Source organism: Mixophyes fleayi, chromosome 1 (genome assembly GCF_038048845.1).
Source record: "Mixophyes fleayi isolate aMixFle1 chromosome 1, aMixFle1.hap1, whole genome shotgun sequence".
NCBI classification, from domain to species: domain Eukaryota; kingdom Metazoa; phylum Chordata; class Amphibia; order Anura; family Limnodynastidae; genus Mixophyes; species Mixophyes fleayi.
Window position 1 is genome coordinate 95,271,466 of NC_134402.1, and position 26,381 is coordinate 95,297,846.

Below are 26,381 nucleotides of genomic sequence, written 5' to 3' on the forward strand. Positions count from 1 at the left end.
TGGTATCTTACTCAATGCATGCAACAGTCACAGAGGCTTACATTACCATACTTTAAAATGTAGTGACTATTAAAACATAAAAGTACACAAAGACACCCTCATGTACAGTTTATGCTGTATAACCCGTCTGTTTTGTTTGTATGCATTTATATTGAATACAGGCAAGACCCAGACTGAGGTTTGACACACACTAGCATTCTCCTATCCATGGTTTTCAAGAGGAGAAATGGTGTATAATTAGATTTATGTGCTGTGAACTGTAAGGTTTTTTTTCGCAGACAAGCCCTTAGGGTAAGAAATACAGATCTTTTTGTATCCCAAAAAAACGGTGTGATTAATTGTGCATTAACTAAAAAATATGGCCAGAAGTACAGAAAGCCCACAAAATAAAGTACAATTGTCACATAACACAGAGAAAAAGATACCATTTAATGTCCCAGTCACAGCTAATGCAATCTAAAAACAGAATAGAACTGTTTAAGTGCAATACTAAACAATCTACATATTGTCCGACTATGCTCAGCAGAACACAGACATTTCTTAGATAAACCCAAATAACCAACATATTACCCTTTAATCGCCACTATCAGCCATAACTGAGACAATGCCAAGCACTGTCAGGTTAAATTAATAAAATATACACACCTAATCTCTGTTGTGGTTATACACACATGCTGAAAAGGGCACATTGTAGTTCTTTTTGCCCACACGTCTGTGATGACATCATACAAATTTAACCTGTATATCAGGTATGATTTTGATGATGGTAGAAAGGAAACAATTGACAATGACAATCTGTTGAAGAACTTGTGATTCCTTGCAAGTCTGCCTAGCAATAAGAAAATTGTAGATGCCGATTACCAAGACAAAACCAATGAAGGATTATGTATGCAGGGTGAAGGCAGATCTCCAAACTTAACACAATGGTACTGTGTCTCCATTTAAAGATCAACGAATATCAAAAGGCCATTGTGGTGGTGACAGAAGCAGTGGTGTCTTCAACCACCCATATCTTATTGGATGCCTCAACTGTCAGTGGTGACTATGGCACAACCTATGAAGTGATATTGCTACAGACTGGTAAATGGTAACATTCTCAAACAACATTTTATTAAAGACAAAGTTCCCCAGTTAATTAAACCTGTATAAAAGTTGTCACTGTTCTTATAACATAGTACCAGGTGACTTCACAGCGAGCTGTCAATCACAGCTGGAGGTGTCTGGCTCTTCCAGACACACAACACATTCAAGTCAAAGAAGTGTTCATACCTGGGTGCTCCTGTCAGCTGGGGGCTTCATCACAGCCTGCCTGAAACTATTATCCACATAAGACGCCATATTTCTCCCTCCAAGTCCCACAAAATGATGCGTCCTGGGCTCCCCAGTCCCTGGCACCGGGCTCAGCCTGCGCTCTCCCAGGGCTGAGTGTCCCGCCAGTCCGGGAGTGTCCTGCTGGCTGATACACTGAATAGTACAAGGGAATATCCAACAGAAGGCGACAGAGAAACTAGTCCGGAGTTGGCAGCTCTATTGTGCTGGCACGGTCATGGAGTAGCGGGCACCTGGGCATAGGAAAGTGAATGAAAGAGGCGCAGCTTGCCACTCATACACACCCTGACGGGCACATGCCCCCCACAGACACACAGAGGGGGCTCAGCACTGCAGCCATGGTAAGAGGGGCACACAGGGGCATCACACAGGGCAGGAAGAGGGTGTGGAAGTAAGATGTGCAGCCTTCCTCTTCCTGTCCTCCTTGCGGGCGCCTTGCCGGCTCTCTGCTGTCCCCTACTGTATCTCAGCAGCGCAGTCGGTAGCTCCGATGATGCATCCAGAGAGGCGGGGCAGGTGGGACAGAGAACAGCTCTCTTATTACACCATCTCTGGGCGTTATTCACATTGTACATGAAATAATCTCCTATTATAATAACCCCATTGTCAGGGATTATTCTGTTGTATTGGATTTATTATAATCACCATTTTAGTCCTTATTGCTGATGCTTTGTTATACATATGTGTGTACATGGAGGGGGAGGGAGGGAGGCGTGGAGGAGGTCACAGGAGTGGGGAAGTATATACAAGTCATGAAAGAGCTAAAGAAAAGTATAACACATGAGCAGACATTGGGAAAGGGGGACCAGACGTGGGCCAGAGATCGATATGTGGAAGCACACAGTAGATATTGGAGGCATAGCTGTAAATGGGGAATATATGGAGCAAATACAAGGAAGCATATAGAATAATTGGGGATTAAATAGTAGAGCAAGTAAATCATCTGGATGTATTGACAATAAAGATGTGAATAAGAGATATCATGAGAGGTCTAAGAGACTAATACCCCGTTCACACTGACACAAAAATCTAGGATATTGCCGGGGCGAGCCCCAACGACTCGTGTCCCCTGCATGTACCCGGGTTGGATGACCCATTAATTAGACCCGGGTCTTTTGCAGAGTTATTCCCAGGTCTGACCCGGGTAGATGACAGTCTGAACAATGAAACACAGGTTTTTCAACCCGGGTCTCACTGACAAGGGAGGCTCTGCAGGGGCAAACGCAGGATTTGAGGTGGGGGGTTTCCACAGCACACTACCAGTGGGAGTGACCAGCATTCATAGGGGTGTGGCTATAATTTTAGACAGCGCTAGATAGCTCTCCAACTCTTCCAATCCTCCTTTAAATACCTGAGCAATGCTGCGTGCACTACTGTTAGGTGCATGCAGCTCCCCCTTCATTAGCAGAGCAGTGTGAAGTGGGACAAACCTCCCAACTGTCCCTGTAGTTGGGATAAAGTACTGACTGAGTGGGTCAGTCCCCAAACTCAGGACTGCCCCACCAGAATCAGGACAGTTGGTAGAATGTCCTGCTCTCTCCTACCTGTTCTTCCTGCTTTCAATACTTGTTGCTGCTGCTCATGTCCTAAGCTCAGTTGTGCTTGTCTGGATCCTGGAATGTTGGGTCCCTGTTTGGAAACAGAATAGGTAAATGAGATATAAAAATACCAGCAATGAGTGAACACAGTAGGCCTCCCTGCCTCTATGCAGTCCGATATTAAATCAAAACAACTCATGTTTTATTATTAGTGCCCCTTTCTTGTAACCAGCCCGACTGTAAAATTATTTTATTCACCTTTAATAAAAAGACCTATTTCCCCCAATCAACCCAAACATTAATTGTAATCACATTTATTAAATAAACCTATTTCCTACCATACATTAAATAACTTGCATTTACTTTTAAGAAATAGCAATCCTTTTTCCAAAACTCTGCCACACATTTAATTAATAGTGCCCAAACCGCCCCAACATTAAATGAATCATCCCACCCTACATTAATAAGTCTGCACCAACCCCACTATTAAATTAAATTGCCTCACCATAACCACACAAACAAAATAACACCCATTAATTAGACACCACCTACCTCACACACTACATTGCCACAAACCTCTTGTGCCATCACACACACACACTACATTGCCACAAGCCCCCTGTGCCATCACACACACACTACATTGCCACAAGCTCCGTGCCATCACAAACACATTACAATGCCACAAGCCCCCTTGTCAACACACAGACACACATTGACATCAACACACACAAACAGACACCTCTCAATTACCTTTAGGTGCACTTCTGCTGCATCTCCCTCCTCACTGCTCAGACAGGAAGTGAAGTGGGCACTTCCTGTCTGAGGCCAAACAGCAACAGGCAGCCTCACGATTGGCTACCTGTTGCTGCCACCTACCACCAATGATTTGATTGTTGCCCCCCCCCTCTCGCGGCACCCCCTACTTTCCAGAGACTAGGAAACCCCCCCTGCGTACGCCCCTGCTCTGTCACCCGGCAATATCCCAGGTTTATATACCTGCTCGGGATATTGCTCGGGCGACAGTGTGAACGCAATATTAGTTAACTGGGTTTTGCGCCATTATCATCTGCCATCGCAACTATGACATTAATGAAAAATTCCGGGACAGGGCATCAGATAGTAGGCTGTCCTGGTGACGATTTCACTTACCTTAAAAGTCCCATTGTCTGGCTCTCCTCTCTGGTCACCATGGCAAAGTTGCGCATTCGCAGAGACATTCTTGCGATAGTGACTGGAGGGTAGAGCAGGTAAGCTGCAGTGAGGGATATGAAGATCCCTCTGCTGCAATACTCTCCTCATAGACTTCAATGGCCATCTTAAGATTGTGTTAGCTATTGTGGACAAGAAATTCAGAAATTGTTAAATCACACAAAATAGAAGTCCCATAGAAACCCATGGGGACTGCTTTTACATGTGATAATGGTGTGACAACTGCTGCAGATATCTCTGTATCTGCTGTGGTCCTATAGTTATAAATAACTACCGTACTTAAAAATGTGGTTATCCCCCCAAAACGGCAGGCGCTTAATAAATAGGCCACAGCCTAGATCAGCTTTGGTTCCCTATATTTCAGTCAAAACATAAGAGTCTGCGGTGGAAGATGGCAGTGTTTGCAGAGGAGCAGAAATTTGCACATGTTGATGGGAAGAGTTGAATTGAATGAGGGCATTCCTTACAAAGCTGCTTACCTTTGTGGAGCAATGCAAAAGCAAGATTATTAAAAGGGGTGGAGAGGGCACATTTTTAGGGGCATTCCTTGTTGTGCGTAAAGGCTCATGGTTATTTTCACTTCACAAAAGGATATGAATTATACACCAGCTTAGAGCCGATGGCCTTCAGATCTCATCCTATTAATCGAATGGGTCACTTTTTATGTGTTCGTATTGCTGTTCGGTGAAAAGCATTTTGAGGTACAACATAAGGTTATCTGATAAAAACCTTCACATATTCAAGTGCCAAAGATAGTAAAGATTATACCAATGTCCCCTTATTCTCCTAATTGAAGCCATTAATGAGGCTATACTGAATAGAAATTTAATTTAATGGAAATGACAGTATTAAAGTAGTAGTGGTAGATTGGAATGTTGCACAGTGCGCCTCTTTTTTACCCCTTTGTCGTGAACATAGAGAGCTTGCAGTTAGTTATAAGGGATAATTCATAACTGCAGTGTAAATAGATTATATCAAATGAATCCATTGATAAGTTTAAAGTGTAAAATTTAAAGACAGAGAGTCTAATGTAAATGTGTTTGATGGCTTTGCACATCCCAGTGTGAGAAGATAGAAGTGTCACCTGGGGGCAGCTTCAAAGAGCTCCCGGGGTGACATATAGCATAGTTTTGGACACTTGAATAGACTGTGTGGGGCCGATCACAGCTGGAGATCCTGGTAGGCAGCATGTGAAAGCCTATACTGGTATATGGAAATATGACCTTCAAAGGAAAATGTTGTCATAGTTCATATTTTGGGAAATCTGGAAGGCACTCCATACTGAGGAGCAGAAATCACCCCAGGGTTGTGAATGACAGGTATGGGTGGTATCCGTGAACAGCTAAAATCACATATCTTTGGAAAAGGTATGTCACATTGTCATTACTCCATCATGTTTGGTATTTAAATGTGTGGGAGATTATGACCGGTTTATTGAAGGGGGAGTTATTTCTTTGGGATATATCTGTGAAGAATTACAGGTCAAGACTTTGGGAATATTTGTGAGCAAAGTATAGTGACACCCAGGGGACATCCCTGCCCCCTATTAGCATTAAACACTGCCCCTGTGAAGACCATCCCATTTCATTTTGCTTAAAAACCTGTGTTTTGGAAAGGACAAATTGTCAGACTGTTTGGGGAAATCAATCCACATTGATAAGCTGTCCATCTTCCTAGCCAATTCCCCATGGCGCAGATTATGCAACTCACGTAAGTGCTATTCTGAATGTAACACCTTTTATTTTAAACTGTTTTGCTTGTTATGTCAATCTATTAATTGTCATTCATTATATTGTTATCTGTATGCCCTGTATTTTTGTATATTAAATCTATAATTTAATAAATTGTGTCCTTGATACTCTAATGAATCCATTAGCCTATTAGAAGAGATTGCTCGACCAAGTTAACCCTTGGAATGCCAGTGTGCGATTTGTTGATACATTTGATTAACAAGCTGTGTGTGCTTGTATTTACATTTGTGTAACAGTCTGGAGGTGTGAAGAGTTAACCCTGTGCATGCTGGTGTGGGTCTTGCTAGTCTGTGAATAGCTAGAAGCCTGCGTGCCAGTGTGGGACAGTATATTGGGGTCCAATTGCCCGTAACCAAAAGGTGGTGGCAAACCTGAAGTGTCTGGGGGTGTGAGAGCGCTGTGTTGGGGGCAATTCTGTAGGTCTATAACCTGTGTGATAGGTAGAGAGACTGCGGGCTGAAATCGTGTGTGACCTCATACAGCGAACACCCCAAAGTCACGGCAGCTGGGAGCGTGTTCGTGACACCCTTTAAGAGATTTAACACAAAGTACATGATCCATTTTCACATAGGGTAGCATGATCTCTAAATAGAAACGTTTGTGCGTTACATGAAATATAACTGAAACATTTCTATAGAGGCAACAGTGTATGCAGATATTCTTATGTTGTGCTAGAATATGAAATATGTGTTTTATTGCCAATGTCTCATGGCAAGCAGAGCGGCTTTAACATTAGTGGTCCCTGAAAAAATCACATTAGTGTGCCTCTGACATTTTTAACATTAGAAAGTTATCGGCAATGTTTCACAAGATAACAACATAACAAAAAGCAAGGCTCCGCAGAGATGGGTGTAAAGCTGGGTACACACTACAGAATTTTCCACCAACTTTTTATGCCGATCGATTTTACATGCGATCGATGGTCCGATCGCTCTGTCCATGGACTGCATACACACTAGCCGTGTTTTAGACGATAAAGGGAAGAGCAGCTGTACAGTGACTTATTACAGCTATGTTGTTGTGAGCAATGACTGTAATTTCGTACTCACTGTTGTGGATCGGTCGGAAGTTTATACACTCTACACAACGGAAACGAGATTGGAACGAAAATATTTAACAGTACTGCCAACCAAATGAGGCGACAATCGTCCATTTGGGCAGACTTTCGACCATCGTGTCACTGCACACACTGACCCGACTTTTGAACGAGCGGTCGTATGTCGGCTGATTGAGCCGATTATCGGACGAAAACCCTGTAGTGTGTACCTACCTTAAGCTGGAGTACCATTAAGAAGCTGCAATCTCCATGATTGTGGCTTCTTATTGGTCTGCACAGACTCACCCACCATAAGTAGTTTCACACACCCTGGGAATGACATATGAGGGCAACAATGGTTAGGGTGGTTTTTAACTCATTAAGCCAAATTCCACTGGCAATACATACAATATTTTATGGCAAATGCAAAACTAGGAGAATATTTTATGGAGCTGTTTTTTTTTAAATGTAGCTAATTATTAGGTATAAACTAGCATTTGTGCACTTGAACTAATGTTAGGGCTAAGGTTTAAGGACAGTGTTTTGTGTTAAGGCTTAGGCTAAAGTTACTTCTATTGGTTATGATTACAACTGGGTTGCTGTAACAGTTAGCATAAAAAACTATATAGCAACATAGAAGATATTTGAATCTCAAGTTTTAGGCAACTCATTGGACCCATAGTTTGAAAGAGGAGATCCACAATTTGAAACAAAACTTGATGGATTACTAGGCTGCTGTGAGCTAAGATAGCTAAGAGCTAAGATGAAGCTGTGAGGTCCATTCTATCATTTTGAGAAAACAGACATTGCTTAAGAGGATAGTATATCTCTATCTTGTATTACTCAAGGTAGGGTAAAGTCAAGGGTTGGAGTGATGGGTTTGATAATCTCCCAGGTAACAAATTCACTGTACAGACTGCAGGTTCATTGATTGGGTAGTGGAGATTATGTAATAACATAACAGTCATATAATGCTTTATTATTGGAGCTTTTTGTTGTGCAAAACGTGCAATTGAAAAGTTAGAAAAGTTTGATATGGAGAAGAAAATAACTAAACTTCGATCCGTCCATATCACTTTATTCAAGATACTTACTATAAATATCAAAAGGCATGCCTATGTTTGTGTGTGTATATACATATATATATATATATATATATATATATATATTATATTATATTTAGCACATTGTTGTAGTGTTGAATGGAAGGATAAATTGGGAGACTGGCAAAAGTGTGTACGTATGTCTTTTTTCTAGGCCTATAGTCTTGTTTTTGTTCTGCTAGTAATCTATCCCTTCCCCCTGCCACACAGAGATCTTCTTGTCACAAGTGCTTAATGTCTCTCTAAATACTGCATATGACCAACTATAAGCCATATGACAAGTTTAAGCATGTAGGGCCAATAACAAATCCCTTGCAGGGTTGTTAACCGTGGACGCTGAGCAATTCAAGTCATTTGTATTGGATATATTGTCTGGTGTATTTGGTGTTTGGGTCGCACTTTTGAAATGTGTGAGCAGAATATTTTACAAGAAGCAGAAATGTTAGCAGTGTTTAGCTGTTGGCAAAATATGTAAATTACTGTGTACCAACTGTATTGTGGAAAATTGTAGGTGGCTGTGGTTATGCAAAGTAGTGAGCGTGCCTCCATTTAGTATATGCAGAAGTAGAATTAAGACTCAATAAGGTAAACAATGAAACAAAAGCAATAAATACAAAAATGAATCAGTGAAAACAAGTAGGGATAAAGTGAAATGGTTTGTTTAATGTGGTTGTTGTTTTACAAGGTTATAAAATATATGCAAACTTCACTATTTCAAGGAGCTATAATTAAATACAACACAGTCCCATTTGACCAATATAAATGCAGAGATTATTGTACAGACTACAGACCATTTTCGAATACAGCGGACATTGTAGTAACTACTATAAAACAGGGAGCATTATAATGGTCAATGTACAATGCAAAGATCATTCTGGTGATACATATAAAATTCTGAGAACATTTTAGTAACCATTATAAAATACATAGAGTTCTGGATACCTTAATACAATATAGAGGACATTCTATTGACCAATACGCAATACAGAAAGCATTCTGATAAATGATATACAATACATAGAGTATTATTGAACTTTATACAAAACCAACATTATTGTAGTGACTAATACACAATACAAAGTTCATCTTAATGACCAATATACAATTTGCAAGCATTCTAGTGAGCCTTGTACAATACAGAAAACATTATATCGTTTTCTTTACTTTAACATTTGCATGCAGCACATTGTTTTTCTGTGCTCTTCCCCAGGTGTAAAAAAAGTACTATGGTAAAATTGATTTATCTGAAAAGTGACAGGTGCACTTTAAGCTGTGAACATGGGGGCCTGGAGTCACTTTACATTTTTCTATGCTGCCCCAGGAATGTGCCTACTTTTCCTATATAATTAGTACAAGTATTAAGGCAGTAGGGTTTGGGAGGCACCAAATTGTAGATCTCACTTCTGCCATTGTCTGAATTCCAATTTTAGTTCTGTAGGTAATTAATAATAAATAATTTTATATTATTCATATACTACATCTTACAATGCAGTAATGAATATGTTGCTTTGTGTAAGAAATAATATTATTTTTTTAGGCAGCAAAACAGTTTACTCCTCCCTTAGATCCACAATGCTATCGTACTATTTTTCCCCACTATATTTACAATGAGAAAGCACATTTAACTTCAATTCAGTACTAGGTTACTGAAATTGGTGCAGAACACTGTGTACCTGGTAGAAGTTGAAGCTTGGACCATATGGATATTTTGGGATTTTGGTCACACAAAAGCCAATAGGATGTTTGCATAATTTTTGCACACTGCTTTGTACTCTAGGTTCCACCATGTAAGCCAATCAACATAATCAGTGTGGGTATGGCTGTAGATGCAAGGTATAATATAAGACAATGGAGTGGGGGAAGGGAAAAGGAAGCAGAAGTATGTGACATTTTAGTGCAGAGGGCCTAATATTAAGGTGGATGTATGTCTGGTGTAATTTACGCAAGAAAGCCTATAAAGATATAATTTTTATGCCCATATGCGACATATAAACATCTCAAGATCCATTTATTCACCTGCAGCAAATACGCCAAGTTTATGTTTTAGCCGCTTTTGTGTGAACACACCCTTACTGCATACTTGCCTACATTGGGTAGGCGACGTCCGGGAGAGAGGCGTGGCTAATGGGCGGAGGGGGCGGGCCGCCTCGAATCGTGTCATTTTGGCCCCGGCCCCACGAGTAAAATGACGTTTTGTCGCGGGGGGCGGGGCCAAAATGCCACGATTCTCGGTGAATCGCGTAATTTTAACCAGGAAATTCACAGATGCGGGAGAAATGCCAGCTCTCGCGGGAGCCCGGGAGACTGACCCGAATTTCGGGAGTCTCCCGGACTTTCCGGGAGAGTTGGCAAGTATGCCTTACTGTACTCAGCCTTCTTTAGACCGCCCCTTTCCTCTCCAGTCGTACGGAGGCACAAATCTGCATGCGCACATTTATATACAGTGCAGTGTGTATGTCCAGCTCAGCATCAGGCCCAGATTGTGAAGAAGCAATGTTTAAGTCACAGAAGGTAGTTCAAACATTCTTCATAACATCTTTTGATTGCTTTTTAAACACATTGAGGAACAAAATCCTATGCAATGCACTCAATGCAGGTAAAAGAGAACTAAGGATTATCAAAATATTGAAATATGAATATAAGGGATAACATCTCATATTTTGAACTATCTGGACTGTCAGATTGATGCACAAAATATTGCAGATCTTTGGGTATATTAAGTTAACTACAGTTGCGTGCATTTACATGTGCTACTGTTACAGAATTGCTAAATGTATTTACATCTATTAGTTGAGGTCTGTATATTCCGCCATAATGATCCCACTTGTCAGATCCTGATGGTTATCCTATAGCCAAGTTTTGTGTGCTATGACGTATTGCAAGACAAGGATTCAATTGAGGAACCCAAGTGGATATATGGCTATATTAGTAAATAATAGCTCTGTGTGGTTGCGCCATAAATCAACGATAAACGGAATAAAAAAAATTGGCTTTGTTATACATTCATATATATTATCTGACCTGGTTTCACAGAGGTAAAAGCTGATAAACTGATTAGGGTTGGGGGCCGCTGTGGTGCTTGGATAGCTAGACACTGTCTGGATGAGTATTTGTAGGGACTGATACATTAATGAAGATGCCGAGAGTATTTGCAGCAACCAATTTAGTCAACAGCCAACTAGTGCAGTTAAATTAGTTGACGCTTATCTTTATAAAGAGGTTAAAACATCCATGTCTATGGATGAACTTATGTAAGCTTTTTTGGGAATGTCAAATGCCCGATATAGAGTGAAGTGGGAACCATTGATAGTACTATAAGATTAAGGGTCTGATAATGTTGACCATTTTGACAGACAGATTTAAGTTGACAAGTATCTTCCCCAGGCCACATCGAGGTGCATCTGCCAGTTTCTAAAATGAACAAACAACCAGGCGCCATTTAGCGTACTGTCAATAAAATTATTAAAAGGTAAAGAAAGCATATCCAGTATAAAGGGGAAACTGACATCTTTAAAATGTAACCAAACAGAAAATAGAAAGTTGCGAAAAATATGCCATTAATATAAATTTGCATTATAAGTCAAATTGTATCAGTCAGCATAAATATAATATTCAACAAATTAAATATGACTACGCTCCTAAATAAAATCACCTTCACTTAATGTTCAATCAATAAAGTTTTCTACGAATGAGACAAACAGGTCCCAACAATAAAAGCAATCCATAGGGGAAGTATAAATGATCCAAGAAATGATATTATGTGGCTAGTGTTCTTTATCTTTAATCCCTATCTATGGAGTTTAATATGACAAAGACAAAGTCACAACGCTCATTGTATGAAAAAGGATAACAAAATTACATACATAAATACAATTGCTAAACAGTATCTTAAAATTAACAGGAATAAAAGCAGAAAAGTCACATATTTTCATGTAACTGTTGCCTGGGGGATGAGTAGTATGTGGACTGCTTCTTAGTAGTAGACTGACACCCACAAACTGACCATATCCAACATTAATTCCATGATTTTTAATCATTAATGTGCTGCCCATAATTCCCCTTTCACTGTGAGGTTACTAAAAAAAAATCTAAAATAATTCTAATCAGTTTTACAAACCTTTTATTGCCTTTGTTCACGACCACTGCTAGTACTAAGATCTAAACATTTTATAACTTTTCTCTAAAACATGACAGAGCGTTAATAATAATTCAATTAAACTGAATATGTATTTACACACATATATATGAAACATGGATATTATAAATTATTTGGGAAGTTGCTTGATCTCTTTCTCTCTTGATAAGTTTACATATTTATACTTGCTACCTGGCATGTGCCTAGATTTACTGATGATAAATGCATACAGAGATCAATTTAAATATGGATTATAAAAAGTATTGCTTTGAGGTATTAGGTTCCCTATAGGGATATGTAATGACCTTGTAGTGACCACAGAGGAATCCCAAATATGTGGGCTGTGCAATAAACCATATCTGTCTGAATGCTCTGTGACTATCAACCTCTGTACATAAACATTCCATTTGGGTTGCACAAAAATCTGTAAAGTAGATTCAGCAACCATTATCCCCTAATTTACTTACACATAGTGTAGATTCATTAACAAATGCAAAACAAACATCAGGTATACGCACGCACATACAGATTCAACAAGGAGTGGATCTGAAGATACGTATGCTGATGAATACGGGTCTTGGTCTGCCCTGCTCTAACAGACAAAACACTGCAAGATACAGCCAATACATATGTGGAATTACAAGTCACAAAAGGATGAACAGAAAAAAATAATAATTAATGTCACCTCTTAATTATATTGGGCCTGATTCATTAAGGAAAGTTAAGCAAAAGTGAGTAAGGAAAAACCATGTTGCAATGGAGGGGAGGTAAATTTAAAATGTGATGGCAGATTTCTAGTTGGGGTAGGGCATGTCCTAAAGATCAACCTTAAATTTCAGTGTACAAATAAGCTATTAATTAGTTGTGTGCTACAAGACAAACAAAACAGACAGTATTTTCCTTATGTGTAAAATAATAATCTAATTTACAACCCTTGCATTGCAACATGGTTTTGTCCAGAAAACTTTAGTGAGAAATCTTACTTAATTTTTTGCTTAACTTTCCTTAATGAATCAGGCCCATAGTAATTAATGACAAAACATTAAAAAATATAAAAAAACATTTTTTTCCCCATAAAATACATTTATTAGGACGTTATGAATGTCTCGTGTACATAAAATACATTTACAGTTGCTCCTGATGACACATATTCTAGCATGCATACACAGCAGTCATCACTCGTAATAGTCACTTATACTAAACCTGTAGCTGGTGCAAGTGTTATGACTGAAAATTAAGTACCTTAGAGATACCAAAGCTTGAATCTGAGGCTGCTGCGTCCGTTTGAGCTTGGCACACCTTAACTATACACTGATTACGTGCATACTGCCAGTCTCCTCCTCGTTCTGCCCCTGAAATCCTAGCCTGTAGTAAGGGTACTTTGCACTCTAAGATTAATGGGATGTTTCTGTGTTCGCTGGCGTAGGGTCCATGCAGTGTATCGACATTTATGCTCCTTTATGAATTGGGCCCACATTTATATATTATTTCTTAACTCCTGATTATGCAATAACCATGATAAGCTCCATAATGATTCCGTTATATATATATCTATATATCATCGACACCCCTGTACCGATTGGGATGAAACCAATACGAGCTGGTCCAGTTGGATCCTGGACATGTTTTAGGGGGTTAGGGTCCCGGTTGGACCTCCCGTTGGGGCAGAACTTTGACCCGGGGAGCCTGTTCAAAGACTTCCATTGGATGTATTTGAATGAAAACTTCACAGACTGGTAACGATGGATCCAAGAAGACATACAAAGTGTTTGAGGACCTGGTCGGACCTTCCATTGGTGTACACTAGGCAGAACTTTGACCTGAGGAGAGTGTTCTGGGCCTTCCTCTGGATGGATTTGGTTTGTCTTTCCAGTTACGCATTCGGACACCCCTGCACCGGCTGGGATGAAATTGATGCGAAGTGGTCCAGATGGATCCTTCACATGTTTTGGATGGGGTTAAGGTCCTGGTCGGACCTCCAGTTGATGTATGCTGGGCAGAACTTTGATCCGGATAGCCTGTTCTGAGCCTTCCACTGGATGGATTTGGTTTGTCTCTCCAGTTATGCATGCAAACACCCCTGCACCAATTGGGATGAAATCGATGCAAAATGGTCCAGTTGGATTCTGGACAGGTTTTATAGGGGCTTAGGGTCCTGGTCGAACTTCCCTTTGGTATACGCTGGGCAGAACTTTGACCTGGGGAGTCTGTTCTGAACTTTCCACTGGATGGATTTGGTTTGTTTGTCTGTTCGGTTATGCATTTGGACACCACTGCACTGATTGGGATGAAACCAATATGAGATGGCCCAGTTGGAGCTACAAAAGTGGAAGCTGCTCAAATCAATTTATAGGCCATAACAGGTGCTGAAAGGGTGGGGTTATCCTGCAAGGAACATACACACAACATTTTTTCCCCCAGCACACTGCTATAGCCAGCAACAGATCTGCCATTTCTACTGTAGATAAAAATGCAAAAGTCTTTGTTGCACACATTTGCAAATGTATGTTTAAGCCATCCGCCACGCCAAGGCGCTTTTGCTAATAGGATGGTCCTACTCTAAACAATGAGAGTCCCTATATTTGGGCCATACATATGTGTTTTTAAATTGAGAGCTAACTTACCAAAGAGGTACCCCAGAAGCCTCCAAATAGCAATCCAATGTCAGCACTCCCCCTCAGCTACTGACACCAACATGCCTCTCAGACAAATACAAAAGTGGAAGCTGCTCAAATCAATTTATAGGCCATAACAGGTGCTGAAAGGGTGGGGTTATCCTGCAAGGAACATACACACAACATTTTTTCCCCCAGCACACTGCTATAGCCAGCAACAGATCTGCCATTTCTACTGTAGATAAAAATGCAAAAGTCTTTGTTGCTCCAGTTGGAGCTAGCCAGGTTTTCGGGGGGTTGGGGTCCTGGTCAGATCTTCCGTTGGTAACAATGGAACCCAGAAGACATATTAGGGGGTTGAGGTCACAGTCAGACCTCCTGTTGGTGTACGCTGACCTGAACTTTGACCCAGGGAGCCTGTTCTGGGTCTTACACTGGATGGTTTTGATGACATTTAATATAAAAACAAAAGTGACACTGGGCAGCCACCTCATGGGTGTGTTGGAAGACCTGCTAAGCTGCTAATTATTTTTAAAATGTTGGTAGTTACATCCAACTCATTGATAACTTAATAGATTGAAGATTTAAACCCTGGCAACGCCGGGTACTTCATCTAGTATACTATATATACAATTTCTAAAGATTGCAGATACTTTACATACAATATGAATAGGTCGGCGAAATGTAAAGTTAAATTCCCCTCTGAAAAATCCTGCTCTATCCCCAGTAACATAAAATGTCTTTCTCAGTTCCTCAAAACACATGATACTCTAAATCACAGATGCTCATGATCTACTTATTATTAGGCCTGTAAGGATATTCCTTAAAACAATGCTATCTAGAATTTTCATGAAGCGGCCACATATGTGAATTATAACTATAAATTCATTGGCAATATCCATATAAGAATGTGATGCCATATAATACAGGCTGTGGAGTTCTAAGCTGCCTGGAGGCCACAGAAAAATATTTTCAGAGTGAGCAACCAGTTACATAAATGGCTATTGGCAATCTCATAGCCTGAAGGTCCTGCTAGTTAACACAAGTTCCTAATGGTTAGGCACACAACATGCAAAATGCATGTACACACCTGTACACATTTTATTAAATTGCATATTTATGGAAATATTTCATTCATCAGGCTACAGACTAGATTGTACGACTTAGCAGATGTAGGATACTTAGCGCAGATGTAGGATATTTATAATAGAACAGGAGTTGTCATTAATACTATGCAAGTTTTCTAATTAACAAATCGTTTGATTCTGATCCAATGTGCGCAAGATATACTGATTGTAAAAATAACAAGTCTTAATATTGAATTATAGACACTTAATTTACTACATACTCATGAACACTTTCTAAGCAGCTCTGCCAGGAGAAAGAAGACCAATCATGTGATCGCTAGGAGGAGGGAAGGGGGCTTCATTTGTCTGTATATCAAAGTATGAATTAGTTATTTTATATGTGTGCTTGCATCTAGCTTTACTCCTTATTTGCCACAAATAAGGAGTAATGTGTGTGTTAAGTTTTTCAATCATATTCAGTATCTTGCGTTACAATGTAATCATATTAATTGGAGAAGCCAACCAAACCCTAAACAGCAGTTCAATGCCACCTTTATGTGGTGATTACTACAAAATCATATTTAGCTCGCCAGGCGAGGCACATACCTTTCCTCTGATCCATTACCTTCAATGGGGCCATTACTTTTTATAGAGATACGTAGCTAATGCAGAGGAGATACATTATATAAAACACATGATTGCCCGACTCATCAATTACTACTGAAACACACACTGAAATACGGATGGGTCTTCAGGCAATTGGGCCATTATTGCAGAACGTTTGGCTCTAAAAACCAATCTAATTCCCAAAATCAATACATTTTTGGGCATGCTGGAAAACGCTATAGGCCCCAGGGAAACCTGAAGAGATACAACTCCTCGACCCTTGTACTTATTGTAGTTTGGCACTTGGGGCTGAGCAGTAGGTGTGACCCTAAGTGTGTGGCTAGAATGACATGTTTATATTGTTTCTATTCTTACCATGTGGGAAAAATATATAGAGGGATGTATTCCTGAGAAATAAAATAAGGAAGAATATACCTCTATTTATAGTGAATGTTTGGGCATAATGTTTCTAATGATTATGTATTTGCTTTTTTATTCATTTCTGCATGACATGCTTTTTGTGACCTCCTACTCTTCTCAAGCAAGAATATGATCCAGTCCACTATACAGTGCCTCGTCCCATCACTTTGCTAAGCCATCAACATATCCCTTACATGATTGGTCTCACACTACTGTAACAATTCTATTTAAAATGCTAAATTTGGTTAACCCAATTTAATAAAGAGGTTGAATTTTTTTTGTACAATGATAAACCATGCAAGAAATAGTTAACATTAACATACTTTGCCAAGTAAACACTCTTAAGTATTTTCCCGAAAGCATTGCTTGTAGGGAAGATATCACATTTCAAATGAAAATATGTCTAGATTCCTAATTTCAATCTGTCAAACTTTGGTTTCAACGTTGAAATTAGGTAAAAAGCAGTTGAATACCAAACATGAAAAAAAGGTGATTCATTATAGTCTTTATCACTGCGCTGGAAATATAGTGCAAAATAATACTGACAGCTTTTATTCATTACCATTCAACAATATCTGTAGCATAAATATAATTATTTTTCAAGTATAATGACTAGTACAAGTGGCTATTTCAATACTGCACTGCAGCTACACACTCGTATAGCTCACAAAGAAAACAGCTCTCCAGGCCACATATTTCTAATATTTTTCCATAGAAATGATAAGGGTAGGGCAAGTCAACAGCTATGTAGCTAAATTCATGTGGACAGATAATGACTCTGGTACATTGTAATCTTTTATACAGACATGATTTGGAATACTAAGTAGTTCTTGATTTGAAAATCATGGCTGAATATATCACACACATACAATTTCCAGGGTCTCTTTTCAGCAAACAGCTGTTAGTTATTGAAGAAAAATATGTCTGTCTTTTTTTTTTCAGCATTTTTTTTTTGTAATCTGTCAGCACAAAGAGGTTTAGAAAACTACTTGTGACTAGGTGACTTATCTGTAGTTGGTTAATCAGTTTTCGGAATTTTAGCCCATACAGTAGTACAAAGCTCACCCCCCTGGGGATAACCGTGTGTGTGTGTGTGTGTGTGTGTGTGTGTGTGTGTGTGTGTGTGTTGCTCACACTGAACAAAACAGCACACAGTGTCCTGTGCTTATTAAATGATTAAGGTCATTACCCCTACAGTGGACACTGCATAGCCTGTACAGATTTAAAATAGCTTTGTAACAGTTAATGAATGCTTAACGCAATCTAGAAAGCTCAGCAAACTTCCAGAATACTCTAACCAGAATACTTAGATATTAGATATCAAGATTAAAATGTAACTTCTGTAACAAATTTGGTATGAATATCTCATTTATTAAGATGTAATTTTGCAACAAAGTTTCTTTCTTTTTAGTATGTTTAATGTATTTGGGTTTTTTAGATATAATTAAGGGTACAGCAGCAAAACACATTATAAAAATGTACAGAGCATGGTGTGGAATAGATGTGTATGGCAAAGTCGTTTACATTTACTAGCTACAAAAGCTACATATATATAATGTCCTTGCATGCCCCTGTTTCTATGCTTACTTTTCTGTATAATTCTGCCCAGCCAATAGTGCCTCATCTTAGGCGTACTTGAATAGATGTTTATTATCATCATCATCACCATTTATTTATATAGCAAATCCTGTAGCGCTTTACAATTGGGAATAAACATTAATAAAACAACACTGGGTAATACATACAGACAGAGGTAAGAGAACCCTGCTCGCAAGCTTATTACACAAACGTTTCAGCATAGGCACACCCTGTGATAGGTAAGCGCATGCCCGTAATGTCAGGCACTCTCTATTTATACCCGTTAACATTGTTCTCTGATGAGCAGGTTGTGTTATTCTGTCTGACCTTTTGATACTGACCCAGTTTGTTTTTGATTCCAGACATTTGCAAGAGACCCTGATGCTGGCTTGTTACATGTTCTTATATTAATTTTGTATTCCCGACCATGGCATGTATATGAACTATAATTCCTGTCTTGTTCTTTTGTATAGTCAGTTGCTGCATAGTGTGGTTAGCTCTGGGAGAGCAACCTGTGAGTTCCCATAGTTTCCATTAGACTCTGCTTCTTAGATCCAGTCAGCACCAATCACTAGCAGCACATTGGTTTAACAGGACAGGACCATTCACAACAAGTCATAGGCTCCACTGACTCCTCGCTACTGTCAATGACTCTACAGGACCTCTCTCAGCGAGTGGAGAAAACAAACTGGCCAAATAATACATTTAATGTGAGGCCTATCTAGATGCATGGATGTACTCCAGCCCCCATTGGCTCCTTCACCAGCGTGTTCGTTTTCAGCACCTGTTATTGCCTATTAATGCCCAATTTGTGGCTAACCTGTGCACTCATCCACCTTCTCTTTATAGCAGTGACCCACACGCCTGCAGGTTTCTTAACCAGTCCGCTATTTCTTACAAACTCAATTTCGAACTGACTAAAGTAGCCTTCATGATATTCCTTTATCTGATAAGAACCTTGCCTTGGTTTCTCTGTTGTGTGTAAAGAATGAATGCTACTGTCTAACCTTTATAGCCTTCTAGCCTTTATTTAGGCCTATCTTAAAATCTTTGACAAACCTGAACGGATTTCCTCTGCTTCTGCCAGCCAGTTATGTCTCAGACAAGGCACTTTGACAATTCAAAGTTCTGACATACCTTCTTACATATACTTTATTCTGGCATTAGTTTTGGCATATCTATCCTCAGAATTGGTCTGGAACAATAAGGCTTTAGACAGTACCTTCAGGCAAAGTCTCCTGAATACATCAAGGACAAGGTGACATCTCTGGAGATTACAGCAACTCTAATATATTCCAATGTGCTCAGAAGCCAGGAGCAGGAGATGCCAATCTAGGAGAAGTTCATATCTCTGAAAACAATTAAAAATTATTTAATTATCATAATGGTGAATGTCTATTGACACAGCAACATTCTTTACTTTGTCTTTCCTGGACTCTGGAACAACTGGAAACAATACAATCTCATTCAATAACTTAGAAACACAGAGTACCCTTGGAAACAATCTTTGACTCTGTGGGGCTGAACTAATTAGCAACGAAGCACTGTAGTAGCATCACTGGATGTATTACTGTGTGATGCTTTGGTAAAGATCTTTTGCACGTTTTTTGCTCGCATCTCATAGCATTTCATTACCGTAATTGACAGTAATGACAAAACCACCTACAGAATTTTGTGGCTAATTTAATCTCTACCTTAGTGATTCTGACAGGGTTCTCATTCCTGGGGTATTACTATTCTTATTACCTTTCAAGTACAAGTCCTTTTTTTTTTATTTACATGGCCCTTAACCCACTACTTTTGGCCTACCATGACTTAGGAAGCAAACTCTTGTCCTAGATTATAACTCTAGACAAATTCTTCTTTATCTCTAGACAAATTCTGTGGTCATTTTGCTTCACATCTTCCATAGAGAATGTAAAACCATATTCTCCCCTGCTTATGGTATCCATGGAAATCCCCTAGGCTCTCCCCCACTGATTATTCTCAGTACTTGATGTATTTTCTAAGGACACCAGCAGCAGCAGCTATTTCTGTAGCGTACTAGCGCTGTACAGAGAACTCACTCACATCTGTCCATGCCCCATTGGAGCTTACAGTCTAAACTCCTTAACTTACACCCACACAGACTGAGAGAATGTTTGCAAAATGGACGTCTTGCAATATTCCTGACCACTGCTTTAGTTGCATACTAGCAAGGGGGTAAATGTATCGAGCTGCGAGTTTTCGGCGAGTGTGAGAAGTGGAGATGTTGCCTATAGCAACCAATCAGATTCTAGTTATTGCTTATTTAGTACATTCTACAAAATGATAACTAGAATCTGATTGGTTGCTATAGGCAACATCTTCACATCTCACACCTGCCGGAAACTCGCAGCTTGGTACATTTACCTCAAGGTGTTATTGGGTGGTAAGGAAGGTTCGGTCTGATCCTCATAGTAGAGAGAGACATTCAGATGGTTTAATAGGGGGATGCTGACATTTTTAAAAGTTGACTCCCCTGAATCTTGTAAGATGACTGTCTGGCTTTTCCTTCCTACTAGGATATATAACCTGGTACTTGATCTGTAGGAATGTATTAATTAAAGACTATACCATTGTTATATACATAAGGGGTTTCATTTAGAGTTAAACTCAGATTTGTGTCCTGAACGTACATGTAAAATGTGGACTGCGAAATTGCACTGTTAACTGATTTTTGTCAGTTGCACTTATCTTAATATACTCAAAATACTGTCTCAGAATGTGGGTTGTGTAAAGCAGTTTTTCCCTTAGTGGTGAAGTTTCACCTTTCAAGGTATCCAAACACATTTTTCATCTCAAACTGCAACTACAACTCTTCAAAACATCCTAGCACAGTAATGGTAACTATAGATAATCCCTCTTCAGTCTCCACTACAAATCCATATCCCTCCAAAGTGAGATACCACTACAAAGGGAAAAACACATCCCATTGCGCCTAAGAACCCTCCACTCGTCCTTTTCGTAACAGGACTGGAACTCCTGCCATACTCTACTCGTTTAGTACGCACATTAGCAAGATATACACTTAAACCTAAATTCACAAGCACAAGACAGGAAGCCGAACAGCGTGAGGTCTCCCCGCAAAGCTGCCACCCACACCAGTCTATGACAAGCTAGGCTGGTCCCACTATTATATGTAAACCCACAGTGTGGGGTCCCCCTGTAATAGGGGGACTCAGCCCCAGGCTGTTCAGCATTTGGCTGAATTTGGTAAAAGAATTGAGCCCCCCCAAAAATGCAGGCGCCTCCTAGAAAAAAACAATGTCTATGCTAATAGTACTGGGCGGTGGGTATAATAACTGTCAAACAGTACAATATAGTATTTTAGTATGTGGCACTATATGTCCCAACACCCTGCAGCACTTGTAGAACAGCTGGGTCCTGTAGTACCCATAGAAAACTACTAAGAAGAAAATACACAGACACCATATAAAAAACCCTTTATTTAAAACAAAGACTCATCACCTTGTCATGTTCTTATTGCTCACCTAAGTTCTTCTAAATCAGTTTTCCTTCTTTTCTTCTTTTTTCTTCTCCATTAGTGGTTAAGAATAAAAAACCTAACACACAACTTGCTTAGATTGTCTAGAGCGTGAGAAAGCTGCTCTGAAATACTACAATCATATAGACCCCACGTGAGTTATGAATGAACTTCATTGTATTAATAAAGTTCATTGATACATTTTATGAATAAACTTCATTGATTGGGAAATTAGCCCATCAAATGATAGATGAACCTTACCTGGCAAGGTAGAAGCTGTTGCCCGGGCTTCTTGCTGAGCTATATTTACCAGAAGGTAGCAGCCAATCTGGGCCTTTACAAACATACATTAGGTATCTAGCTCTCTATCCCATAACCTGTGATACCCAACCTCTCTCTCAACGGTCCAAGTTTTAAGTATATCCAAGGTTGAACACGTGATTGAATCAAAATGACTGAGGCTCTAATTGAGTTACCTGTAGTCCAACAGAGATATTCTTATAACCTGGACCAGGGCCGGATTAACCCTAGGGCTAACTGGGCTACAGCCCAGGGGCCTCGGGCATCTAGGGGGCCCTTGAAAGTGCTAAGCAGCAGTATTGATCAGTCGGGGCAGGGGCGCCCCCGGCTGCTGAGCACTTTCACTGCGGTCCTTCCCCGGCGCGCTGTAGTCTCCTTACTGAGGAGATCTCGTGAGTCTCACTCTTGTGAGATCTCCTCAGTAAAGAGCGTACAGCGTGCCGGGGAAGGACTGCAATGCCAGGAGAAGGAGGTAAGTGACTTGGGGGCACTCGGCTCACGGGGGGGGGGGGGGGGCGGCTCGGATCATGGGGGGGGGCCCTCATGGGGGAATGGAGGCCCCTTTAGCACAGGGGCCTCCATTCCCTTAATCCGGCCCTGACCTGGACTGTTAGGGGGACAAAGGACCGAAGCTGGGAATCGCTGCCCTAACCTGTACACAGGAGTGGGGTAATGGAGTGTGGTAGGTACAGGGCCTGGAGGTGAGGGGAGCCTCCACTCCCCCTTGACACCCCCCGCTGATGCCCCCACTCTGTTCTACATAGAGCAGAGCAGAGGCCTCTTCTGGTAATACGGCAGCCTGATGCATGCGCACTGGATAGCGCATGCTCAGAAGGGGCCCCTGCTCTATTGAGAGCAGAGAGGAGGTCCCAGGAGGGTGGAACAGAAATGCTGGTCATCTACCCAAGTTTGCTATGGGGTCCAGCGACGCACTGTTGTACCCCTGCCGAAGTACATTGAATGACCAGCATCGTGGTCTTGGCTGGGTCTCCTTGTAATACATGATCGTGCCTTTCTGCTAAATAAGAGTATGAACTTAGGGCACATCTTCTTAGATGTCTGAGATTAAAAGTATTGCTAAAATCTTACCTCTTCTCTGAACTGAAATTAATTTAATTTTTTGTGTGTGTGTGTGTGTGTGTGTGTGTGTGTTTGTGTGTGTGTGTGTATATATATATATATATATATATATATATATATATATATATATAGTGTACAAAAAAGGCCATTTCTGCATACAGTGTGCCTTCTTCACTGCTTAAATTCTTGCCCACAGTTACAACCCTTCCGTGACAATCACAGTTGTTCGAAGACGTGACGTTTACACTGATAGTGAAGCAGAAACCATGAATGAGAAGTTTCAGTAAAGCCATCACTTCTGTTGAAGCCAAACCCATGTCCTGTATGAGTGATCTGCCCTCCCTGACTAACTGGAAGGCTGGGCTGAAATCATGACCCTTAGTATGATGTGATTAGGAAGAAGCTGAGTCACTTACAAATCCCTGCTGTGTGCATGAAGTGTGTGTGCTGGCTGTACAGCTGTCCCTCATTAGATAAGGATTCAGTTATAAGAAGCTAAGCTCCACAGCTCCTCTGAACTTGCCTGACACGTATTTACCTCTGAAAGTTCCCTGTTCCATGCTGAGCTAATGCTTTACTCATCTAAACAAACAACATTTGTAATTTAATGCAGAATATGTGTATACATTCACTGGCTAAAATATGCATAACATCAATCTAAACATTTGATACCTGTAAATAAAGAAACTTGTAAATGTTGTATTCTAAGTATGCACACTTTTTTTTGTAATTTAAATAACTTGGCTGAGTGGTTTACATAGGATTAGCGGCATTTGTGCTCAAATGTCAGGCAGTCCAATATTCATACAGATGGCACACTGTAATTTGTCTTATTTTGACACAAATCTGGGGAGGATGTTTTGGTTGCATATTAGTAACGCCACCAACTTCACAGTAACAATACAGAGTAGCATTTCACTTTGAATTGACCTGCGGAGCATCATACAATTAGTTCAGTCCATCTGTAATTATTCTGCATGCAAGAAAGATTTACATCAAAAGGTGCTACACAATCTATACACAGAAACTAAACAAATGAAGAGAGTTATAAAGTCTACATATATATATATATATATATATATATATATATATATATAGAGAGAGAGAGAGAGAGAGAGAGAGAGAGAGAGAGAGAGAGAGAGAGAGAGAGAGAGAGAGAAAGATAAAGAAGTTTGATTGTTTGTTGGTGAATATCTCAATATCTTCCACAGCCCTCAAGTTAAAGCTGCCAGACCTTACATACAGGCCCGGCGCTCCCATTAGGCAAGGTTAGGCAATTGCCTAGGGCGCCGGGCTCTGCAGGGCGCCTCGAAATGAAAAAAAAATGACTATGGTCATTTAAAATGGAAATCCACGGGGAGGAGAGGAGGGAAGGGGCTATGAATCTTACCTGCATGAAGCTGCTCCTCTCTGCTCTGTCTCCTCCCCTCCGCTCACTGACAGTGATAGGCCGTGATGATGTCATCATCACGGCCTGACAGTGTCTGTGAGGGGAGGGGAGAAGACAGAGCAGAGAGGAGCAGCTTCATGCAGGTAAGTTAAAGAAAGACATGGGGAGCTGAGGGGTGGGAAGCACAGCGCCAATTTTGACAGGGGGGCGCCGATTTTTAAAGGGGGGGGCGCCGATTTTCACACTGTGCCTAGGGCGCCAAGGACCCTAGCACCGGCGCTGCTTACATAGTTATACCGCTTTCATACTGCTGCCCCTGCAATATCCCGGGTTTTTGAAGCCGGGTTTTTGCAGGGTCTCGGAGCGTCCCAGCTCAGAAACACCATTAATACTGCACCTCAGACCCGGGAATTTCCCGGGTTGACCCCATTCATACTGCACAAGTCTGTGCCCTGGCAATTTGTGGGAGTCATCACCAGAGCAGTTTTCATTGGCTGAAAAACGTTGATGTCATTGAAAGGTGACTGGTTTGTTGACGCATAAAGATGATGCTAAAGTGGGTGGTGATTGGTTACCACATTACTTTTCATCATGGCCGACGACTCACTTTTGTGTAGCCCAGAGTTCATGTTTACTAGTATTTTTTTGATGTTTTATGCAGCAAATGAGAGTTTGCTGCAGCTGCTGACACTGTGCACTCTTGCACAGTCCCAGTTCAGGAGGAGGAAGGCGAAGTTTATGGCACAACAGAAGAAAACTCAGTGTCTGTATATGCACAGGAGGAGAGCGTTTCTCATGGCCAGCATTGCCTCAATTTTGAGATTCAGTGCTGCCAGTAACCGAACCATGCGTGCCAGAGAGCGTAGCCACGGAGAAGCTTTCTGGTCTACTGTGGAAGCGTTTGAGGAACAGCAGTGGATGCAACACTTCAGAATGTCACGTGGGACATTTAACTATGTGCTGGACCTTATTACCCTAGCACTTTCCAGGAAGGCCACTAACTTTGGGAAACCTATTCCACCATGTAGGCGCCTTTCTATTGTGTTGTGGTGGTATGCTACCCCTGGAAAATACCGGACAATCTCCTGCTTGTTTGGAGTGGGGATATCCACGGTGTGCACTCTAGTGCATGAAGTCCCCACGGCATTGTTGGAAGCCCTGTATCATCGCTTCATCTCCTTACCGCAAGGTCAGCGCCTGGATGATACAATTGCAGGACTCCTAAAGCGTGGGTTTCCACAGTGTGCTGGAGCCATAGACGGGACACACATCCCCATCATTGCCCCCACAGACAACCATGCGGATTACTACAACCGCAAAGGCTGGCATTCCATCATTCTGCAGGCTGTGGTTGACCACAACTATTGGTAAGCATTTTTTATGGGTTTTTTTATGTGACTGTGCCATGTGTAATGCGTATTGTAAAACATTGCTATATGTATTTTTTTATGTCAGTTTCACAGATGTTTTCATCGGGTGGCCTGGACGTTCCCATGACGCCAGAGTTCTAGCAAACTCAGACCTTTACCAAATTGCTGAGGAAAGACAAGATGGCTGGCTGTTCCCTAGAGAGGTAAATATAGGTGTAATGTTGTATGATGTTTTTGTAATTGAAGCTTATATACTATTGTTTGCTATCAATATTGTATGTATTTACTGCCCCTTTTTATATACAGATGTAACACTTGCAAAATGCATTTTCACCATATAGTACCA

General features: G+C 40.6%; 2 protein-coding genes across 15 annotated transcripts in view; one reads left to right on the forward strand and one right to left on the reverse strand.

The window, feature by feature from the left end:
• RAPGEF2 (Rap guanine nucleotide exchange factor 2) overlaps positions 1-1,760 on the reverse strand; it is a 238,563-nt gene extending 236,803 nt beyond the window's left edge. For 5 of the 13 annotated variants that reach the window (XM_075198102.1, XM_075198094.1, XM_075198115.1 and 2 more), the window contains exon 1: positions 1,270-1,759. In XM_075198102.1, coding sequence (XP_075054203.1) covers positions 1,270-1,338 — 69 coding nt within the window. In that variant the 5' untranslated portion in view covers positions 1,339-1,759. Of the gene's footprint in view, positions 1-1,269 lie in introns of all 13 variants that reach the window. The other 8 variants (XM_075198122.1, XM_075198108.1, XM_075198111.1 and 5 more) reach the window with 3 other exon arrangements.
• SPMIP2 (sperm microtubule inner protein 2) overlaps positions 1-26,381 on the forward strand; it is a 145,848-nt gene that overhangs the window by 33,960 nt on the left and 85,507 nt on the right. The window lies entirely within an intron of this gene.